This window comes from Rhinichthys klamathensis, unplaced genomic scaffold (genome assembly GCF_029890125.1).
Source record: "Rhinichthys klamathensis goyatoka isolate OS25496 unplaced genomic scaffold, OSU_Roscu_1.1 h1tg000423l_1, whole genome shotgun sequence".
Classification (NCBI taxonomy): Eukaryota; Metazoa; Chordata; class Actinopteri; order Cypriniformes; family Leuciscidae; genus Rhinichthys; species Rhinichthys klamathensis.
In genome coordinates, this window is record NW_026606921.1 from 34,194 (window position 1) to 51,974 (window position 17,781).

At 36.4% G+C, this 17,781-nt stretch overlaps 1 protein-coding gene across 2 annotated transcripts; it reads right to left on the reverse strand.

Moving 5' to 3' along the window:
• Positions 1 to 1,370: 1,370 nt before the first annotated feature.
• Positions 1,371 to 5,721, reverse strand: mif4gdb (MIF4G domain containing b). 2 transcript variants are annotated; one of them, XM_056235607.1, is made up of 6 exons: positions 5,656 to 5,721; positions 4,508 to 4,590; positions 4,279 to 4,388; positions 3,982 to 4,155; positions 3,756 to 3,848; positions 1,371 to 1,745 (listed from the first exon to the last, which is right to left on the reverse strand). In XM_056235607.1, the coding sequence occupies exons 2-6, from the start codon at positions 4,587 to 4,589 to the stop codon at positions 1,518 to 1,520; spliced, it is 687 nt and encodes a 228-aa protein (XP_056091582.1). In that variant the 5' UTR covers position 4,590; positions 5,656 to 5,721; the 3' UTR covers positions 1,371 to 1,517. The 2 variants fall into 2 exon arrangements, with proteins under 2 accessions (XP_056091582.1, XP_056091583.1); XM_056235608.1 differs by having other exon boundaries at positions 3,982 to 4,137; positions 5,656 to 5,714.
• Positions 5,722 to 17,781: the final 12,060 nt, after the last annotated feature.

Sequence of the window (17,781 nt, forward strand, 5' to 3'; positions counted from 1 at the left end):
ACTTGTGATCGGATTTTATTAAGGGTTTATGATGGTGTGATTACGTAAATACATAAAAAAAAAGTGCAAATACGTTTACAGAAATATACATTTTACAGACATTATTAAAGGTACGTCTGCATCCGATATCGCATACTTCCCTACTATATAGTAGGCGAAAAACGGTATGTGACAAAATAAATATGTCTGAATTCACAGATAGAAATGATGCAAAATAGGAACACAAAATATTGCAACTGTGCAAATGTATACAAACTTACTGCAACGCTTTATTCCTTCATCCAGCACCTGTTTAAGTTGTCAGATATACATCCATTCTTCTTTTCATACTATACAATTATTATCCCTTATAAGGAAACATTGTATTTAAATGTTGTGACTCTTGTAAACTGTTTTTGGGTGTCTTATAAATGTTATTTCACTGAATTATATTAAGATCTATTACAGAGCATAAATATATAGTTATATAAAGTAATAATGCACTATACAATAAAAATAGCTTTTCCTTCTAAGGTGAATATAATTATTTAGTAATAACTGGTTAGAAAATCAAACAACTACAATTAAATATATTGATGTTAAAACCGTCTAAAATGAATTGTCACCTCTAATGTTACGATAATAGCCCTTTGTGTTTAACTTTGACACACAAAATAACTAAATTAATAAATCGTGACTGTAATGCTGAAATTATAATACTTAAAAGATCAAATGGAGATTGTTTGAACTCCATTCACTTTCAAACTCATTAACCAAACAAATGTTTAAAGATCTGTGACTGATAATCACTAAAGGTATCATATTTGTAAAAAAAAAAAAAAAAAAAAAAACTAGAATTGGAGGAATGTTGCTTAACCATGAACGAACTGCATTATTGCACATGTTCATAGTTTGCCCAAGGGAATGCTGGGACGTTAACATATCTCTGTAACATTAACACATGAACTACATTTTGCATGTAGGTCGTGTTGTCTGGCTCCTCCATATCAGGATTTAAAGTCAACATGAAACAAATCAAATCTGATTTCAGTCATTTGACATTTACAAGAAAAGCAGGATATTCAACTAGAAACAAAAAAACAAAAAAACATCAGATAGCTTTTGGAAAGGTTTTTGGAGCATTTAATAATGTGGATAACTAACACAAGGACTAGAAGGAATGTGTATTAAATGCTCCAAAAACCTTTCCAAAAGCTATCTGATGTTTTTGGAAAGGTTTTTGGAGCATTTAATAATGTGGATAACTAACACAAGGACTAGAAGGAATGTGTATTAAAAAAGTAAATAAGATCAATTTTGAATTCATGTTGACTTTAAAAATGGTCATCAAAAGACCAAAACTCCCCTAACCATGTGAAAACGCCACCAAAACCCAGAACTGCCTCTAACTTTCAATCCTCAGACCTACTGAGTCACCCAGCCCTCATCAAAGCTCATTATAAAAATAAAACCTCCACTCCTGGTTCCTTGTGAACGCTATTTCTTCTTGTGTTTCTCTGTCCTGACTGGTGGAGGCGTCAGTCCGTGACTTCGCTGTAGTAGTATTTCTGCGCTGTGTCGCTGAGAGTCCAGCCTCCCGCGCGAAACTCCAGGATCTCCAGCAGGAGCAGACGACCCATGGAGCTCAGGTCCTCCTGCAGGAGAAACCCGTCCCTCAGCAGATTGAACAGCTCGTCCATCAGCGGCGCGTTCATCTTCTCCAGCTGATCTCCAACACGATGCAGCTGCAACACCAGACAGTCCAGCTGAGAGAGAGAGAGCTTTAAGTAAGAGCAAACATTGCTAAAACCAACAGATGAATGATGGAGAGGTGATAAATATTTCTGGTATCTGAACAATTAAATAATAGGGGTGTAACGATACCCTCATGTCACGATTCGATACATATCACGATACTGAACTCAAGATACGATATTATTGCGATACTCCAAGATATATGGGGAAAGTTAACCAAAAATGTATTGTTGATTAAAATGGAAAATTTGGTATTACATAGAGGGTGGAAATGAATAGGCTTGGACTTGGTGCTGGTAACCCAATGCACAGGACAATAGTGACACCAGAATCAAAATATTCATGATTCTGAAGCTGAAAATTCTGAATTATTTTAGACGAATATGCTTTCACTCGGTCACTCACTAGAGAAATTTAAAATAAGAACTTCTTAGACAGAAATAAAGTTGCACTGGTTAGTAATGTAGGACACTTTTTACTGGTAACATACGACATTTGGCATTATCAGGACCCACAAATATTCCCCCACTGCATTATTATACATTATATTCAACATTATATAAAGTAGTTTAATTTAGTACCAACACCAAAACTCTGTAAAATAAACATTTCTCACACAGTAATTGGGTGAACTATACACGATACATATTGTTGCATTTTTGCATTACGATATATTGTGACACGATGTATTGTTAAACCCCTATTAAATCATATGGATATTAAAAGAAAAACATCAGTGTGTCCTGGCCAGTGAATAGAAACTAAGATCCACAAGAGCTGAAGTGTATGAGAAAACTAATCAAGTAATACTTGTTGAAAGAACAATTTATCAGTCAAGCACAGCGGTCGAAACTTTAGGAAACAATTTACTGAGAGTCTGGCAGAATGTATGTGCCTTAAAAAACTTAAATTCACAAAAATTCACAAAAAATTCTTACGCAAAATAAATTGTGCCTATGCAGGAATTTTTGTACAAAACTAATAGTGAATTTTATTTAATTTGTGAATGGTGAAAACCAAAAAAAAAAAAAAAAAAAGTGTTTTGATAATTGAATTTAGGTAGTTTAGGTACCTAAAATTACTTGGGTTACTTTGGATAAAAGCTTCGGCTAAATGATTAAATGTAAATGATAAATTAAACTAGGCATAGCAAAGTTTTTCAGCAACTAGCCACCTCTTGATAGTCAAACCAAAAACTATTCAGACACCAGATATAATTTTTGATATTTTTTTACTAGTGGGTGCAGGACACTATAGTTCATTTATGCAAGTGAAGATTGCAAAATAAAGTAAACTGTGATATATTATACCCAAAAATTCTTCATACGGTGGACTACCAGTAAAATGTATAAAATTTTGGGACTAAATATTATTCAGACACTTTGACCTGACCATGTTTTGCTTAAGTGTTTTTTTTCTTTAATTGCTAATGTGAACTTTCTACACCAGACTGAACAAAATGAAGCATTGCTTGGTCATTGGTTGACCTAAATGGGTATTATCTAATTGTGTCCTTAAATTTAACAGCTGACAGATATTCAACCTAATTCATTTGCGAGATAGTGTAACAGAAGGATGGCCAAAACCAGTGAAATATCAACTAATTTGATAACTCTGACTTCTTGTCATATTTTATTACCATTTTCTAAACTATAGTGAATAAACTGTGATAATGTGAGAAATGTTGAAGGTGTCTGAATACATTTTGGTTTGACTATTTCAGCTGAACAAATTTTACAAACGGTTGCGTTGGCATAATTTGTGTAAAGTGTGTCCACACTGCTGACCTGTTTATCTGCCGCAGCTCATCCACGTTGTGTTCATGAAATAGACACTGACACGGTCAAAGCGTGTCAAGAGCAAATTAAGCGTCACTCTTGATGATTATGACTCTACAAAACTATTTTAAAACTTTTTTTTGCAATTTTCATTCGAATATCTAGGGTTGCCGAATGCCTCACTGTTCACTTATTTAGTTGATCCATTTCAGTCAAACCCCAGTAATAATGTTCAAGATTCACCTCCTCCTCATTCTTCAGGGCGTCAGACTGAGCCAGTCTGAACAAACAGTCATAGACGGGAGGCACCAGGGCCATCATGTGCGTGTTGTTCACCTGCACTTGACAGAATAAAGGAAACACATATTAAGCACTTCATATCAACTTGCATGCATTTCTTTAAATACCAGTTACCTTCCTAATTCTTACTCTGTGAATTTCACCATTAAAACCGAAGACAACTGTTCACCTTGAGGTAGTCGAAGATGTTGCAGATGAAGGACACGAGGCAAACCCACTCCTGAGTGGATCTCGTCCGCGTGTCTTCCCTGGCTTTAAACTCTTGCTGCAAGCGGGTCAGCAGGCTACGTCGAAACACGCTCCCGTTGCTCTGTTTGGCCTCGGCCTGAATCGAGCGAGGCAACTGCTTACAAGTCAGTCCTAACAAACTACAAGCTAAAGGTTTACTTTTACATGCATTGAAGACAATGCAAACTGATAAACATACTGTATTAAAGTTTACATGTGGTGCATTGCATTCGTTTACCTGCACAATAGTGTAACAGATGCGTCCCGCCTCCCTGCTGAAGATCTGGTCCTTCAGAGACTGATCCACTATTACACTGGACACTTTCTCCAAGTCAACTGAACCTGGGTCTGACAAGTAAAAAAAAAAAGAAAGCAAAAAAAAATAAAAAAAAAGATTTGATTTAACAACATTTGAGCCGAACAGTAAACCAGGTCATGCAAAACCACTGCATATCAAACATATTGACCTTTCAAAGCCGTTTTGAGGAGTTTCTGAGTCTCCAAATCAAACGACTGGATCTTGTAATCTTCTTTAGATGAGTTCTCCATTCTGAAAGGATGGAAAGAGAGTCAATCATTCTGATCAGTCAATCGATAACTGACCTTCAGGCACATGAGATCTGGTTTACCGCCATAGCAAATCTCTGAAGAAATGCACATTTAGTCTGAAACCGCAATGAGCGAGAACAAATGAAGTTGAGCAACAATAAACAACAAGAAACAATCCTGTTATAGAAAACTACCAGCAACACTTATAGTCAACCTCTCCTGTCTGCAAAATCTAAAAAAAGCTGCCTAAAATGACCATAGTGTAAAAATAAGGCTCAGAATTTTATATAAAGACCCAAGATCACATTTTTTAAAGCCACAGTGAACAATATACTCGTCTCATAAAATGTCCTGTAGTGCAATATTTAATTCTAGTTATGGGTTTATAGTGGCATAGTTGCCAGATACATGTATTTGCTGGCTTAGAAGTAAGTTTTGTTAAATGTGAAACTAATATGAAGTGATTTTATGAGAAATATGGCAATGCAACTCAGACCGATAGCACATTATTGCCATGTTGTTGTCATTGTGCTGTGGTGAAACAGATCATGTGTGAAATATGTGGCGTCATCAGTCTGACTTTGAAAGGGAATCAGGGCAGCTCGTGTGTTAATGGGATAAAGGGATTAGGACAACCGGGCAAACACCATCGGCTTCACACTTTCAACAGGCACACGACAACTTCATGATAAACTGCTGATCCAAATAACCAGGTTCAAGTCAATTGCAACTGTGACTTTATTTCCACGTGCTATCGAAATCTTTAGTGAAGGAGTATTAGTGAAGAAATAGCCTACTTTATGGTTTTTGTTTAGTTATCTAGATACGACCACATGTACGTCTAAACTACTCAAAAGTCATAAAAACCGCTCAATAAAACAGAAAAACATAGTCTTAAAAAACCAAAACAACAACAGACAGTCGCGAGCATTCATTCAACACCGTTCAAACCAGCGTGACAAGCGGATGTCAAGTTGTAAACAACACTAGTAACACGCATTTTCATACTAACAATGTGGTTTTGGGGAGAGGTATTGCATGTTCATACGCACACAAAAACACTTACTTTAAAAAACTGAGAAGCAAACACGTAAATGTTTTCACATATCTCAGTCCTCGGTTCTCCTACGGCCAGTCTCCGTGACTCCGTCCCGTACACGAATCTACCAACCAGCTGTGTATACTTATAAATATTAATTACTTATCGTGACGTTGCCCTAGTTGACCAAACTGATTGGCTGAAATGGAACTTTAATATTTATTACGAGGTCTGCCCCTTTGAAGGCGTTTGTGAAAACGAAACTATTTCTAATGAAGCATATATTTATTATAGGCTATATTCTGTTATGCAATTTGCATAATGTAAAACAGGATAATTTCCTTAAATGAACCTTAAAAGAGTTAAAGGTTTTCAGAATGGTATTACTTGCTCATTATTATTGTTATATCTTTTTTGTTTGTGTTTTTTAGCTTTCTGGTTGCTATTTTACCTCCACGGACGCACGATAACGTGAAAGAGCGCCACGCACGTTCTCGCACGAAAACTTAGTAAACAGTGACCTCTAGTGACTGACTTCGACACGGCAGCAAATTTATCCATCGGTTCAGTGAGTGGTGACTCGAGAACTGATGCGATCGTGTAAATGTCATAGGCTACATGTCTCTCACCATCACTGTCTTGAAGGTTACGATTTTCTGTATTGTTGTAAAAAAAAAATCTTTATCAAATTATGTGGAAATATCTTAAGTATTCATATATTTGTAACTTAACCCCAATGTATCTCTTTAGAGGTTTTGTCTACTAAGGCCTATTCTCACCCATAGATCAGAGAAATAAAATGACCAGATCAGTCAATCCTCAGATAAAGATGTTTATCTGAATCTGAAAGACTGTGTCAGGTGCAGGATCATTCCAGCTCACATCAGATCAGATACCATATAATAATCATGGCATTATACATTAGACACACACTACAATGTTAGTGTAGCCTAATCTTCTGACATCTCATTTCAGGAAATGACACGAACCAAAACAGCAACCCGTACAAACCAAAAGCAAAGCGAGAATGCAGTGCAGACATCAGTTTTTGTCTTGAATAACTTAAGGTCAGGTGAATTGAAACTACTGAATTAGTTTCTTGTTACAGTGCGCTTTGTGGTAAACTTTAACCAGAGGTGGGTAATCCAGGGGCCAAAGAGTAAAAGTCCTGCCATAAGTTTATTCCAACCATGACCTCAGTCAGCTGATTTCACTAATTAGTTCTCTCTCCTGTCTGAATTAGCAAATCCAGGTGATTGGAACAAAATACTGAGGAGGACTTTTACTTTCTGAACCTGGACTTTACACCTCTGGCCACATGTCAGCCAAGAGTAAAGAAATGAACCAGAACTGGATCTTATCGTAGCCAAAATAATCTGTGTATATTAAATATAGAGTAATTGCAGCCTTAATAAAGCCTGTTAACAAGCAGAATCACTGAAGGAAAGAAGAGAACAGAAAAAGAGACGAGCAGAAACACAAGAACTACAACTGACTTCAGACACAGTCTTATATGAAATCCACTGAAGAGAAAAGAAGACATTAAATCTGTGAAGATCTCAGCAGAGGAGGATTAAACAACTCCACAAACAGCATTACCAGCTTCACTTATTACTAACCAGACTGGCAGACTCACTTTATTTCTGTCAGAGGTCTGCAGAAGTTTTATTGAGAATTAACAGAGGTTTAACTCCGTTTCATTTGAAGTCACCATAACAGTGATTAGTGTTTCCATTAGTTGGGCTCTTAACTCTTATTTCATCTAATGTCTATTTTGGCAGCTATGGCAGTGTGTGTGTTAAACACATTTGCAGCAGCAAAGAAAGCTAAAGTGAAATGAGATCAGGTGATGATGGTTTTATAATCATCATGAAATAGACTCAATCACTGAGGTAGGGCTGGGCGATATATTACACGAAATTGTTATGCGCATCTCTTCAGCAAAGCTGGTTCCTTGATTAGTAGTAAATCGCCTTCACCTGCTTTCAGATGGAAGATATGATGCAGATATGTGTTAAAGTTAATGAGATAATTAAGTGATTAATTTAGTGATTGAGCATTATTGAAGACACCTGATGTTATCAAGCAGAATCACTGAAGGAGAAAATCACAAATTGTAAGCCACCGTTATGGCGATCAGTGTTTGCTTTAGTTGGACTCTTGACCCTTATACTTTCACTTTAATTTTGATTTGTCTGCTGTTATTGATTTATAACAGTCAAATGAACAAAGAAACGTGTGATCTGGTAGTGGTGGTTTTGTTTTGGCATAATCATGCTGTGATCTGAAAAATTAAACTTATTGAGATAGTTCCGTTTAACTCATTAGCAACAGCTTTGTGATCGTACAGCATATGATTATCGGTATTTTTCTTATAATCCAAAATATTTAATAAACATTGTTCTGATCAAAACCCTTTTAAATGAATTTAGAAACACAGACATCAATAATCAGCCTATGAATCTCAACAATGGTGAAAATAATAATGCATGTTGCAGTGGCTGCCACCAATCACAACTCATTAATGGCTCCCATCATGCATTGCGGTATGAATAAATTATGATCTGAATTGTCTATGTAATTTACTTTTCCTAATTGAATATTCTGCTCGTCACCATTGTTGAGATGCATTGACTGAATCTTGACGTCTGTGTGTGCCTAAAAGAAAGATCACTTTATTTCTTTGAACATCTGGCAGTTATAACTCAGATATAACAGCCAAACAAAATCTAAAGTTATTAATCTAAGGGTCAAGAGCCCAACTAAAGCAAACAATGATCGCCATAACGGTGGCTTACAATTTTAGAATTTCTCCTTTAGATGCTCAATCATCACTCAATTAATAACTTAATTATCTCATTAACTTTAACACTCTTGAGTGTGGACTCATATACACTCCCAGGAGTGTTAATTTAACACTGGAGTTTTTGCTGTGTACAAAGAGCCGTAGTTAACTGACAAGCTGAGTCATATGGCATTAAATATCGCTGGCGATACGTCCGCGATATTAATGCGATATGGCTCAGCTTGTCAGTTAACTACGGCTCTTTGTAGTAAATTCCGCTCCATCTGAAAGCAGGTGAAGGCGATTTACTACTAATCAAGGAACCGGCTTTACTGACGAGATGCGCATAACAATATCGTGCGATATATCGCCCAGCCCTATGTGTATGTCAATGTAGGCCAGGTTTTTTTTTTTCATGTTTGTTAAAAGACTTATTTGACGAAGATGAAAAGATCCTCATGCTGTAGATGTGAATATATTAATGGAACAATATAACTGTTGGATTATCAAAACCTCAATGAATCAGTCTATTTCATGATGAGCATAAATTCATCAACAGGAAACCATCATCACCTGATCTCATTACACTTTAGCTTTCTTTGCTGCTGCAAATGTGTTTGACACACACACTATCACAGGAACCAAAAACAAAACAAAATATATATTAAGAGTTGAGAGCCCAACTAAGGGAAACACTAATCACTGTTATGGTGACTTCAAATTAAACAGTTATACCTCTGTTAATTCTCAATAAAACTTCTGTAGACGTCTGACAGAAATAAAGTCAGTCTGGTTAGTAATAAGTGAAGCTGGTAATGCTGTTTGTGGAGTTGTTTAATCCTCCTCTGCTGAGATCCTCACAGATTTAATGTCTTCTTTTATCTTCAGTGGATTTCATCTAAGACTCTTTGCTCTTGGCTGACATGTGGCCAGAGGTATAAAGTCCAAGTTCAGAAAGTAAAAGTCCTCCTCAGTATTTTGTTCCAATCACCTGGATTTGCTAATTCAGACAGGACACTCACTAATTAGTGAAATCAGCTGACTGAGTTCATGGGTGGAATAAACTTATGGCAGGACTTTTACTCTTTGGCCCATGGATTACCCACCTCTGGTCACCGTTGTAACAACATTCTACAGCTGGAAAACAAGTCTTCATAATACAAATTATTTCTCTAGTCTACAGAATGAGATTTACAGTGACATCATGTATTTGCAAAAAAACAATGTTTATGAATAACATCTCACACAACAATGAAAATGTAGAACATGTTTTACAGTAAAAATGTCAATGAACAAAAACAGAAGAAGAAGAAATATCATATATTCAACAATGGATCCACTTTTCAGCTTATTAGCCAACAACCTTTGTAATAGTAGTCAACATTATTATAGTAACAGTGAAATTACAGTTTTGGTGCCACTGCAAAAATTAGTCTCTAGAAAGTGTTCCAACATTTTTTTTGAGACAAATCAGCAAACGCAACAATAAAATAGTTATTTATGATACAGCAAAACAACAATGAATTATTAAAATAATACTGCTTAATGATAATGAAATAATTCATAATAACAACAGGTAGCAGGAATTTATACAAGTCCTAACTTACGCACATGTCAGATTTTTCCTTCATTACATTCACTTGGGGCACAAACGACCTTCAGTGCATTTAGACCCCAGCTGGGAGAGCTCTTCACACAACTGGAAGAAACGAGCAGCTGCTTGTCAAGCGTGCAGATATAGCGAATTGAGCTCTCGTTTTTTCACCAGTTTGACTCATAAAGTAGCCATGCATTAGAAGGTAAAATATGCCACTCATTTCCACCTTCAGCGATGACTGGCATTTTTTAGTGTTCAGTTATAAAAATTTAAATCGTGTGCACAAAACAATGTAGTCAACATAATGGTTATTTTTTCCATAAAAATGGATTATTTCATAAAGTCACATCTTTGCATTGCCAAGACACTAATTCTGACTCGACTTTGCATGGAAACAATAAATACTGCAGAAACATACTGCAGTATCAATCAATACGCTGATTTCACACTGCCGCCATTTTGAAATCGAAAGCGAGGCTCCGGTGGGAAAAAAACCCCGGAAGTACAGATAGACAACAATGCTTGGACTACCAACCTGAAGCTGCTGCCGCGATTTACCCTATTGGATGTTAATATCCAATATAGGGTATGTATATAGTTCGTTCCTGCTTATTTTTTTTCCGTATAATAGTATCAGCAAATGTATAAATACTGTCTGAAAAGATAAATGCCCAGTCATAACCTTGATAAGGCAGATATGAAAGAAATGTTTCATACCTTGAAAGTAATCTGTTCCTGATGAGGGAGAAAAGTGCTGTCCCAAATGGCAAACACAATGCACTTAAACGTACTCAACTGTGTTTGTACATAATTTTATATGGTTATTTTGTCATCTAACAGTCTGATAATTAAAGCTGCGACAGTTGAGTGCATGACGTGTACAACATTCCACACGCTAAGTGCATCATCCAGGAATTTTTAAGTACATTATTAATTTCTTTTGGAAATTTTCAGTGTGAATACACTATTCACACTAGGTGTTTCTGAATCCTAGCTATAAGTTAATCTCCTCCTCTTGCTCTTCACAGTTCTCAGCTACTTCTCCCAGAGTTTCCATTTCATGGGATTCTCCTTTCTTCTCGTTCACTTCTATAAAGATGTATCTAGCGGGAGTTCCTTTAGAATCTGGTGACTTAAGAATTTAGAATAAAACATATTTAGATTTCAAACAGTATCTGGATGACTGATTTTGATAAGGAATCAGATTTTTAGTTTGTTCATTTTCAATCTCAGTGTATTTAATAAAATATTGTATTAATGTAACCTAATTCTTATGAAAACATAAATACTCACCTGAGAATCCTCCAGAAACTCTGTGCTGTCAGGTTTCCCTGTGGGAGAGGAAGAGAGATTAGAATTAGTTACAACTGATCAGTCTCTGATAAAGCACAGAGGCACCAAATGCAAAAGTCAGAAAGATGGATGATTCATATTTCTTACTTTCTCTTAGAAATTAGGAATGTACAGTACAAGATGTGCTGATCTCAACGTGAGTGTTCAGATTAGAATCATTTCAGCCCTCAAATTAATCTTTTGTTTCTAGTAAATAACCTCAGACAAACGTGCACAAAAAGAGATGCATGTCACATTTCAGACTTTTGACACTGACACAACTACCTTAGTGAAAGCTGCATGTATAGAGATGGGTCAGACATGTGTCCAAAGTCATTCTCAGCCATTATGAACATTATGAACAATAACATACTTATCCAAAGTGGCTTACAAATTAGGAAATAAGGAACAAATAAGGAGCAAGAACCAGTGCCACCATACCAGTTTTCAAGTAGCAAAACAAAATATTAGACAGATAGAAGAGAAATGAAATTGTAGGCGAAAAAAAAAAGAAATACCTTTATTTATGTGTAGCCTACACATTAGATAATTTCACACACTGAAAGCATGATAGTACATAATGCTAAAGTCAATTCCAGTTCATACTCACAGTGTGCAAACATGGATGAAACCAGCAGTGGTACGCTAAACAGACACTCGGATGGGACGGCAACGACTCTCAAATCTCCCATCAGACGTTCACCATTAACTGTGGATGGAGATTCATTTTTAACAAACATGTTTTGATAATGAAATCAGGGTCCAAGCCAGTAAATCTTATTATGAATCTCATTAAAAGTTTGTGTGAACTCACCTGCATTTATTATCACTTCTATCATCAGTGCAACAGAGTTCACTAAAACAAGACCAGCTGATCCAAACACGAACATTTTCCTCTTGGGAAGATCTGCAAAGTAAAAAAAAAATCTTAAACAAAAGTTATTGTACTGAATTAATTTAGGGCCACACGTATATTTGCTTGTATAGCATTTCCTGTCCGAATAAGGAAATTAATACAAGTTGCATATAAGGTAATCTTCAGTATCTTTTTTGCCTGTAAAATTAAATTAGTGCTGCAGTGTCATATGAATAAAGGGCACAAACATGCACTAGATAGATGTCTTGGACCACTGTGTCACGTTTCGTGTTTGTTGCGTTATATCTTTCACAGAAATACTTGGTAAAAAGGCATTACAATGCACGTTCCCTGCAGTTTTCTTTTTCTTCAGATGTGTAGTTCATTAGAGAATTGACCCTTCAGGCCTTCACCAGGAGTTTGACTGACATGCAATCTGACCAATCATAACGCTGAATATACCATTTTGTCTGACAAACAAACCAGACAAGAGTTAGTAGATTAACGTCGGTGGACTTGAACTTGACAAATGGTGAGTATTGACGTCTTTCCTTGATTGAAACAACATAACTTTTAATGTTCATTCAAGTTTATTCCAAGGTGCATGCCTTGAAAAATTAAAAATAAGGTTATCTCTGCACAAACTTCAAAAACGCAAACCTGCGAAAACGCTGTCGTCATGCACATGCATATCACGTTTGTGGGACCATATGTTCTCTGAGCAGAGTTAATTTAACTACAGCAATCTGTCACGACACATTAAAGAGACACAAAATGGTATTTATTGTTTAAATTTCTTAAAGGGGTCATATAATGCCATTTTTGTACAAGCTAATATGATTCTTTAGGGTCTAAATTAAAAGTTTGTAATATACTTTAATTAAAAATTCTCATTAGTATTGTAAGAAAACACTTATTTTACCTGGTCAAAAACAGCTCTGTTTTCAGCACGCCGTTTCAGTGCATATGACTTTAAATGATCATGAGCTGCGCTCACTCCGCCCCTCTGTTCTGTGCGTACACCGTTTGTAACACAATAACACAATAACCATAACGCTTGTTCAGTATAAACGTGGAATTATGAATTATATTGAGAACGTCATACATAGAAAACATGCCGTAATGTACCCTGAGTGTAAACCTTAGACGCATTCATTGTGAAGCGTGCAGCTAGCGATTTGCAAAGATTAATATATTAATATAAAGTTGAATAAAACGTTTCACTCACTTCCGTTCTTCTGGAGGTTCAGCAGGAACACGAATATCTGGTACCGATCCTTTTTAGCAAAGCTTCTTAGCAAATCCAGCTTTATACTGATCCTCGTTTATAAAGCAGTCTGGTGTGTGAAATGATTCGCGCAAACATGAGAGCATTGACGTTGCTCGTGGGGAATATTCCCTTCGAAAACAAACTCAGCCACTGCGTCTTCAGCGGTTCGGATTCAGGAACATTAAAATGACTGTGTTCGTTATTACACCCAAGAACAGAACACCACAATCGCTTAGACGCCATTCTGCTCATAGACAGTGCTCCAGCATATCAACAATGACCGCGCCGGTCCGGTCCGCGCTGCGCAGACTATGATTGACAGCTACCTCATGTGCGAGGGCGGGTCTGTGTTGAAACACTCCTGTCAATCAACAATCGTGGGAGGGGCGTCCGTTTTATTGACGTCACAAAAACTAACGGCTCGATTTGAGGCAGGGAAAAAACATATAAGGAGATTAAAACAAAACCACTGGATGGATTTTTATCATTATATGATGTTTGTGTACAGGCACTGCCAACACACATTTCAGTACAATCAACTTGTAAAAGTGCATGTACCATTATATGACCCCTTTAAAAAATAACATAAACTGAGACTTTGTGTGTGGATCATACCAAAAGTGACCTGCTCTGTCTTGTCTGTCAGTGTCCTCTTTGCTCTGTGATTTCGAGTTTCAATAGCAATTCTTATTTTCTGCAGTATAATCACTCAGACACTCATCCAGACCTAAAATTTGTTGATGTGAATAAAGCAGGGGGACGGAAAAACAACACATGAAGAAGAAAGGAGATGATCGATACTTTACTCAGATAATGGACTGGAACTTCAGAAAATGCGAGCATCCACAATGCTTGAAGGATTCCTGCTACACAGACCAGTCCTGCTCCCTCTGTCGATTAAAGATCAAGTCTTTATTAAAAAGCTGCAAAGTCTTATTTAGTGCTCATGTTTATTAGAAAGAGAACTAATATATGATAAAACCCATGTGAAAAATGAACTTTGGCAAAGACAGATGTACACTTAGGCCCTGTTTACACCTTAAGATGCGTTTTGGTCGATTGGATCACAAGTGGACGAGGGAAATTGTGTTTTAATACCAGGTGTAAACAAGGTCTTAGAAACTTAGAATTTTTTAATATATATATATATATATTATACTGTATATATTTATTAGAAATATATTCATATACCTTTTTCAATTCTCAAGAGAATAATGTACAAATACACCATCGTTCCACTCATCACAATCATCATTAACCATATTAATATAGATAGACCAAGACCTAAAAAGATGAAAGAAAGAGTAAAAAATATGCCACAACTTTCAGTAGAACCAAAAATGTGACTGCCATAATTCAGATTAGACCGGCCTGGCCTTTTAAAACAGCTGATATATAATGGAGACACTGATCTACTACCTTTCACTGATGTAGTGTGCAGAGGGACAGAACCAGGTCTAACACATTTACGTGTATATTCAACTGTATGACATGCATTTATCTAATACTTTTCATATATATTAATTATTTCTGCAGTTATAACAGAGCAGGATATAATGTCTCACACTTACAGCATCGATTTATCCAACTTGTTCTGTTAATAAAGTAATGAATCACAGGAAGCACTGGAAGAACCGTAATGATAAACACTAAAAAAGACAGAGATAGTTAGAGAAAATAAATTAAATTAACACTTTACAATAAGTTAGTTAATGTATTTACTAACATGAATTAATAATGAGCAATACATTTCTTACGGTATTTATTAATCTTTGTTAATGTTAGTTAATTAAAATACAGCTGCTCGTTGTTTGTTCATGTTAGTTCACAGTGCATTAACTAATGTTAACAAATACAACTTATGATTTTAATAATGTATTAGTAAATGAAATTAATATGAACTCAGATTAATAAATGCTGCAGAAGTATTGTTCACTCTTAGTTCATGTTAACTAAGGTACGTATTTTCCGCACTATACGGCGCACCGGATTATAAGGCGCACCTTCAATGAATGACCTATTTTAGAACATTTTTCATATATAGGGCGCACCGGATTATAAAGCGCATAAGATACTGCAGTCAAACGTTTGACTGCGTTTGCGTTATGCATCCACTAGATGTCAACAAATGTCAACAAAACAGTCAGATAAAGTCAAACTTTATTAAGCGTTCTGACAACTCCGTTCACTCCCATGGTAACGTTGTTCAAACGTTGAAGGAAAACTCCGGTCAATTTTAACATTGAGCTCATTTTTGGTAAATTTGGAGTGCTGTCAGTACAGATAACAACGACAAAAACCGGTGTTGCCTACACCGTGTTATCCTCTTTTTAAAATTTGCACCCTGTTGACTTAAACGGGACAAGTTTTAAACCTGCTTTTAGCCTCTTAACAACCTTAATGTGTCATTACAAGTGCACAGCCATGTGAGTGAACACAGTGAATCTGACTCCAGTAAATGTGAAAGATATGAATAAAAATGATGTTTATTCAGCCAGCTCACATACCCGTATTTTCTTCCTGTTTTCGGTCGAAGTCCACAGTAGGCGATTGTCGAGTGCGCGCGCGCGATCATTGGTAACTAAGCAACAGTGGAGACTCAGACTGTCAGCCGATGACGGTGCTGTGTGGTGTTCTCTATGTGAGAATATCAGCTCAAATGGATAGTTCGGATTCGGATAGTTCATCCGAATCAGATGTTGAACACGTGGAGGAGGTTTGATCGCGCGCGCGCGAACTCGACAATCAACTACTGTGGACTTCGGCCGAAAACAGGAAGTAAATACGGGTATATGAGCTGGCTGAATAAAGAGATTATTCCTGCCTGCAGCCTTCGTGAAAGCTCGGATCACAGGAGACTGATATATCAGCCCAGGCATCCACGATCCATTGCCAGGTAGTGGCGTAAGTCGGCCGGCGCTGTCTCCGCGTCTTGGTGAACGTGTGTTCACCATCCATATATAAGCCGCTCCGCATTATAAGGCGCACTGACGTTTTTTGAGAAAATTAAAGGCTTTTAAGTGCGCCTTATAGTGCGGAAAATACGGTAGTTAACTAATGTTAACTAATGAACCTTATTGTGAAGTGTTACCAAAATTAAATTGTCACAACAAAATTAGCGGCTTCTTATTTCATTCTTATTTATGATAATGAATATGTAAGAAGCAGACAAAGATGACTGCACCTCAAGCATATTAACCTCCTGGGACCCACTGTCCTCAGTTGAGGACATTATATTTTAGTGAATTTCTCTGACACCATGCAAGTTTTGTGTCACAGTTTTATATAAAAGCACATTCAGGGCTTTTCAGAGATACCAAATGTTTGGATGTTTCACCATGACAACAACTTCTCATTGGTCTTTAAAACTTTCCTCATATGGAAATATGATAATCATTTAAAAAAAAAATTCATTTTCAAATTTTGTTATAAATTAACATCTCAGGAAAATGTTTTGGGGTTTCTAATCAAAATATGACTTTCTATTACAGAACAGGGCATTCATTTCATACATGTCCACTGTAGAGGACTTCAGGACTTGAATCATGTTTATCAGGCATTTCCTGAGACACAACAAGTGAAGGGAAAGAAATTACATCTATGAAACATTAGATCTTTTTTTTTTAAATGTTGCCAAATATTACTCCCATTTTTACACACGTTGATCCAAAAACACATTAATATGCTAATTATTAATAATAATAATAATAATAATAATAATTCATTACATTTATATAGCGCTTTTCTAGGCACTCAAAGCGCTTCACATGGAAGGGGGAATCTCCTCAACCACCACCAATGTGCAGCATCCACTTGGATGATGCGACGGCAGCCATATTGCGCCAGAACGCTCACCACACACCAGCTTACTGGTGGAGAGGAGACAGAGTGATGAAGCCAATTAGTGTATATATATATATGGGGATGATTAGGAGGCAATGATGGACAGAGGCCACTGGGCAAATTTGGCCAGGATGCCGGGGTTACACCCCTACTCTTTCGAAAGAAATCCTGGGATTTTTAATGACCACAGAGAGTCAGGACCTCGGTTTAACGTCTCATCCGAAGGACTAAAGGACTAATTAGATAAAGTGTAAAACCCATTTATAGCCATTTTACCCACATATTGCATAAAGTAAAATGGTAAATTAATTAATTCCGTTACATCCTTTATAATATAGTTGAGAATAATCTTTAAACAAAGTTTGGTTAAAAAAAAAAATCCTGAAATATAAAAACTGATTGGTAAATTAAATAAAAATCCCATTGTTTTTGCCTATACATGTGATTTCATATTTTATTTTGTTAAACAT